Source organism: Mastomys coucha, chromosome X, assembly GCF_008632895.1.
Source record: "Mastomys coucha isolate ucsf_1 chromosome X, UCSF_Mcou_1, whole genome shotgun sequence".
Taxonomy (NCBI): domain Eukaryota; kingdom Metazoa; phylum Chordata; class Mammalia; order Rodentia; family Muridae; genus Mastomys; species Mastomys coucha.
Genome location: NC_045030.1, coordinates 157837063 through 157843509, shown reverse-complemented (window position 1 = coordinate 157843509; position 6447 = coordinate 157837063). Strand labels below are relative to the sequence as shown.

The 6447-nt window shown below is 39.6% G+C and overlaps 1 protein-coding gene across 1 annotated transcript in view; it reads right to left on the bottom strand.

The window, feature by feature from the left end:
* The window catches only part of Pir (pirin), a 95425-nt gene that overhangs the window by 27969 nt on the left and 61009 nt on the right, over positions 1-6447 (bottom strand). Inside the window, exon 6 of the mRNA XM_031370894.1 lies at positions 5761-5845. Within this exon, the coding sequence (XP_031226754.1) occupies positions 5761-5845 (85 nt within the window). The remainder of the gene's footprint in view (positions 1-5760; positions 5846-6447) is intronic.

Sequence of the window (6447 nt, the reverse complement as noted above, 5' to 3'; positions counted from 1 at the left end):
AAATCAAATTTTAGCTTATTTTTCTTTACATCCCCTTCCTTTCTACTTTGCTCAACATTTTTTAGGTCAACATTTCTGTTCTTTTGTTTTGGTTTGTTTGTTGGTTTGTTTTTTTGGTTTTTCGAGACAGGGTTTCTCTGTATAGTCTTGGCTGTCCTGGAGCTCACTCTGTAGACCAGGCTGGCCTCGAACTCAGAAATCCTCCTGTCTCTGCCTCCCAAGTGCTGGGATTAAAGGCATGCACCACCACTGCCCTTGGGTCAGCATTTCTATGAGGTTGTTAGCTAGGCCTGAAATGGATCCATGGAACCTACAACACCAAACCCAAGGACTCTCTGCTATCCTCTAGGATTACAAAATACACTAAGCCAAGAGTGTCAGGATCACTGTATCCATGCCATAGTCAAGAATTCTGCAAATTACAACTGTCTCTCAAACATCGTATATGTGTATAAAATTGTCAAGAAAACAAAACAAAACAACCTACAGTAGCATCAACAACATGGTACCTAGAATTGTGCTTTCCCCTGAATATTATAGTTTAGAATAGCTGACATTAAGATGGATTTTCTGATCACACAGCAATTGACAGCTCACAATGAAACATAAATGCAGGAATAAGTAGTTAATGTCCATCTTATAACTAAGCATAAATGGCAAGAGGAAGAGAAGTCACTAAAGGACTATTAATTGGTTGACTATGGAACAAGATGATGGGTGAAAATCACAGTGTGAGTGATGCTGGACTGGTTATAATCTCACCTCAACATTTACTGCCTAATGGATCTTAAGCAACTTACATAATCTCTCTGTACCTCAGCTTCCTCACTGGAAAAAATGGGATAATCATCCTGGCCCACGTGATTAGGAAGATTGTAAGTGTTAATACAGGGAGAGCTCTAGAACACCTAGCAAAGCCAAGTGATCTTTGTGAGTTCAAGGCCAGCCTGGTTTACATAATAAGTTCCAGAACAGCCAGGGCTACATCATAAGACTCTGCCTCAACAAACGTTCTATTTAAATCGTTAAAATACAGTGTGAGGTAGGAATGTGTTAGGCACTAGATCTAGTCAATCTGAAATCAATGCTTTAAAACATCATGTTTCACAGGAAGAAGTAATATTAGTTTATTGGAAAATTGAAAATAAAAATTGAAAAAGTGAGCTGCGGGATGTGGAGCAGTGATGGAACAGGCCTATGTCTCTGGTTCAAACCTTTCACCACAAAGTAAAAAAAAAAAAACAAAGAAAACTAATTGCAGAAGAGTAAAACAACAAAACACCTGGTAATGTTGAGAACATTTCCATGGCTTTGGGTTGAGAAATAAAGATTAAAGAAATGACAGAATGCACAAAGCATTAAAGAACAGATTAGGAACTTAAAGATGATATTTATTTATTACCGGATATAAATAGAACAGAAAAGTGAGGTGTAACAGGAGATGTTTGTAATGCAACTAACTGACGATGACTAAAACTCAGAATGGACAGAGTTGTTATAAAGAGATATAAAAAACAGATATAGATCACCCAAAGTAAAATAATAATAAAAAATTGCTGGATAAGCTTATATTTCTGCCTCTGGCCCATGTTCATTAATGCTTGGAAGACTAATTGGTTTATATCCATAACTGTTAAATGGATGTCGTCATTAGGAGGGAAGGTACAATCAAGTACTCTAAAGCACTACTCTTAAGCACTTTGCCAGGCTCTATACTTAGTAGTAGTATACTAGAATACTTAATTCACTTCAATTAACAATCACAATTACAGACATGCCCACAGGCCAAGTTGAGAATTTGATATAGTGAGCAACAATTACCCTTTACCTTTTATCACTCCTTCAATCTACAATTCTACATGTATCATTCATGTTTGTGGCCCCTCTTTAACAGTAGAGACACTATAAGAAGACAGGCAAGAGCTCCAAGAGACCCCTGTGTGTTTCTCTAGGCTTCAAATCATTAAAGAACATCACAATGAGCTGGGGATGTGGTTCAATGCTAAAGCATATCTCTATCATGCATGATGTCCTGGGTTCCAGGTTCAGTGTGGAAAATAGGTCATAAATTAGAGTAGAGGAAATCATTACTCATTTTTGAGCCACTGGCCATTTAAAAACTGGCTTATACTTTGCACAGAAGCAGAAGCTGACTTCTGTTAGGAATTTGGTTGTGTTCTCTGGACTAGGCACTATTACAAATAATGTGGAGATGGTCCATGCAGGCTTCTGGGATCAGAACTGCTTTGGAGACTGGTGATACTGTAAGCCTAAGTCTGGGGATAGGTATGTTCTCTTCTTAGCCCCTTTGCCCTCTCTACTCTCTACTCTCTACTAAGCTTCATTACAAAGCTGTAATGAAGGAGTCAGCCAACATCTTTGTCATCCTTAGCTGTGATGGGAAGGAGACACTTCCAAATTCATGATCATGTGATTGTTGGCAGGATTCACTGGCTCAAGCCTGTTTCTTGTCCCATGCTACTTGATCATCTCCATAGGATGGTTCACATGCCCTTTGGTTTCATCAAAGCATGCATGTTAGGGAGCAAAAGAGAAAGAAAAACCTCAAAAGCCACACCCTTATTTTTGCTTTACTAGCCTTAAGTAAGCCACTAGGTGCAAGTCACACTCAGAGACATGGGTTTGAGTTATTATTAATATGACAACACCAGGAGGCAGGAATCATGGGATCATCTTAGAGTTCATCATTGTGCGGGTTTGCTTTAGCTGTTAACTTGCCACAACCTGAAATCTCCTGGGAAGAGCACATCAATGATAAATTATTTAGATCGGGGGGTGGGGTTGTCTATGAGCATGTTTGTGAGGAATTGTCTTGATTGCTAATTGAAGTGAAAAGACCCATCCTGAATGTGAGCAGCACCATTTCATGGTCTGGGCTGTGTGCTTTGTAAGAATGAAGAAAGCCAGCTCAGAGCAAGCAAGCAGGCGGGCAGGCAGGTGAGCAGGCAGTTTAAGTCTTTTTTGTTTGTTTTTTGTGTTGACTGTGGGGGGTGATGAAACTAGAGTTTTAAATTCCTGCCACTGTAACTTCCCTGAAATGATGGACTCTAACCTATAACTGTAAGCCAAATACACCCTTTCTTTCCTAGATTGCTTTTTGTCAGGGTGTTTTTTTACCTGAAGGCACCCTAATGTGATTTATTAGTATACAATATTGAAATCTACTTTTAAATCTGAATGGGAAAGAACTGGCTCTTTTCTTTTCTCCTTCCTTCCAAGGCAAACACAGAAGGTGATGTATACTGACATCGTTTTAGATGCTACATTAATTTCCATTATCACTGCAAGAACCATATTAACATCACTCTGCTTCTAAGTCATGGGTCCTCTTTCTCTGGCTGTCCTGATGACAACATGCCCACCCGGATTACCTGGGCAAATTGCTCACCATTAGTTGGGTTCTATTTCTGTAGCAGTACTAACGCAATCAACTTTAAAACAAAAAACAAAAAATGGAAAATTAACTTTGGCTCATGATTTAGAAAAGTGGTTCTCAACCTGTAGATTGTGATCCATTTGGCACACCTCTATCTCCAAAAATATTTGCATTATGATTCATAACTTACCAAAAGTACAGTTATGAAGTAGCAATGAAAATAATGTTATGGTTGGGGGTCAGCACAACATGAGGAACTGAAGTAAAGGGTCCCACAGCATTAGGAAGGGTGAGAACCACTTGTTTAGAGGTCTCAGTCCATGACCAGTTGGCCATGTCTCTCCTGGGCTTATATAAGGTAGTACAACATGGTGAACATGAATGGCAGAAGAAGCTTCTCACTTCATAGCAGCCAAAAAATGAAAATACATGGAAAGAGAGAGGAGGCCTCAGTATCTCCCTCAAGGGCACATCCCCAAAGATCTAACCTCCCTTAGGTATAACCTCCAAAGCACCATAGGCTAAGGACCAAGCCTTCAATACACAGATCCAAACCATAGAACCCTCCCTACCTGCAAAGTGTCCCCACTTTTAGACAAAGTCTCAAGTAGTTCAGGTTGGCCATGTATTCACTATGTAGGTGAGATGCCCTCGAACTCCTGATCCCCCTGCATCTGTGTCTACCTCCTCACTATTATGATTATACATCTATATTAAATATATATGGCACTTCTTCTCTTTCTCCTGTCATTTTGAGATAAGGTCTCATGTAGCCTAGCGTAGCTTCAATTTTTCTATGTAGCAAAGGATGACTTTAACTTGCCTAAGCTTCCCAGGATCTTGGATTATATGCAAGCTCCACCATACATAGCTGCAAAGTTCCCTTTGCTATGTAGCACAGTTTTAGGGCCTGGGAATTCGTACATGGACATCCTGAGGGAAGGGGGACATTGTTCCAGAGTGATACATTCTATGTTGTCTGAAGATAGTTTTGTTATCAATTTATCAACACCATAAAGAAAAGCTTTAAAAGAAAGAAAAGGTTCACTGAATGGACAGTGTCCCACATCATAACTGTTTTTCTATTATTAACACTCTAATCCATGCTATAAAGTACCCAGAAGCAGAGGTGCTGTCTTGAAAGATAGAGAAAATCGAGTGGCTGTGAAGGGTCAAATGTTGATACTATCAGTTAGTATGCAAAGATCATGGAAAAAAAGATACTTTCCTAGAAATGCGAACTTAGGTCCCTCATGATGAATGATAACAATATTGTCGAAACATCAGTTTACAGTAAGAAAAATCAGATTGCCTTTCAAGAGATGTTAAAAGTCACCGTGCAAAAAGGAGACCCTATGTATTCTTATTTTAGCCAAGAGTTAATGGGAAAAATGTGTGGCCAAGGCGAAAGAAATCTAGTACTGTCAGAAACTCGACAAATTGGATTCTTTGTAAATGATGCATCAGCAGGCTCAATTCCTGATATCAACTGTCTTCCAAATCCCCACTGCATGAAACATCTGTTTTCTGCAAGATTAGCACAACCCAATGGAAACGTGCCTAACCCAAAGGCAAGAAAGAGATGGTAAAAAATGATTCTAATGCTATTTATGGGAAAGAATTCAGATAAAACTTGGTAGGGTTCAGGAAGAATGTATCCAGGTCTCCCTTAATTGTGTTTCCCTTGGGGCACAGGAATTATCCTGGTATCAGAGATGGGATGGTAGCAATGTATGCTTCCATTCTAGCCAATTAGTCCAGTAATGGCACAACCAAGTCAACATTAAATATGACTGGTTATGCCAGAAGCCAAACACAACCCAGATATACATGTCACATCAGTTTACTATGAGTAACACCACTGAATATGATAAACTAAACATGTCTGGGACACAGCCAATGGACCACACATTTCAAGGAATATTTGATACAACAAAGCATCCAAACAAAATGAATTTAGACAGTTCTTGGAGCTGTGATGGAATTTGACCTAGAAAAAAGAGAGAAAGGGTGACCTAGATTGAAGTAACTTTACAATAAAATACAAACTGCCTAAGTTGATGCCTAGAATGTCTGAATATAGACAGCCAGCATCGTGGAAACTGCAAATAAGTAAGTGGTTTAAAATATCCAATAAACTGTATTTCAGAGAGAGGACAGGAAAAGGGTCAAACTTTAGGACTTGTCACCTATTCTATGCAACCATGTGCATGTAGTCTTCACTAACTGAAACATAATTAAACACCACGTTCCTAGAATGTCATGCAGATATTGGGACTTTGCATTCCCAAGAAAGCAGCTGATTGGGCTTTCATTTGGATGTTCTTCCTGACATGGCTACCAAATTCCAGAACCCATCGTACCTTTAGGAATAGGCTGGGAATGCTTTGCTCCTTGGTCCAACTTGAAGTCCAGATATAAGGTTGGTGTGCGAGTGTAAACCTTTGACTGAAGGAAAAAAAAAGGAAACCATCAAAAGTTTTCTATGAATAAGTTTCTTTTAAAAAACATTTATTGTGTATATATGGTGTGTGTGTGTGTGTGTGTGTGCGTGTGTGTGTGTGCGCGCGCGCGCGCACGTGCGCGCGCGTGGACATGTTTGTATGTGAGGGCATGTGTTTGTCACAGCACATGAGAGGAGGTCAGACGACAACCTTGGCATTGGTCCTTCTCTTCTGCCTTCCTTAAGACGGAATCTCTGTTTGCTGCTGCTCTATTTATTCCAGGCTAGCTAGCCCTCACTGAAATTCAAATAAGGGACTTACATATTACTTTTCCTCATTTAGACCTTTTGCAGGAGAAAAAAATGCTGGCCACCTGCTGGTTTTACAAAATCTCAACCCCAAAGTAAGACAAACTTCTTCAGGTCTTCCAGTGTAATCAGTGGTTTTGATTTCATCAACAGCTCAACAGAGGTGGTAATTCAATATGATGCCATCCTGAATTGTGAGCCCACGTAGATGAAAATCTAAGAGATTAACACTTGCTGCAAACCTTACCATGTCTCACTGCTTGCACAAAGCCCCAGTGATTACTCAATTTTGGTTGTC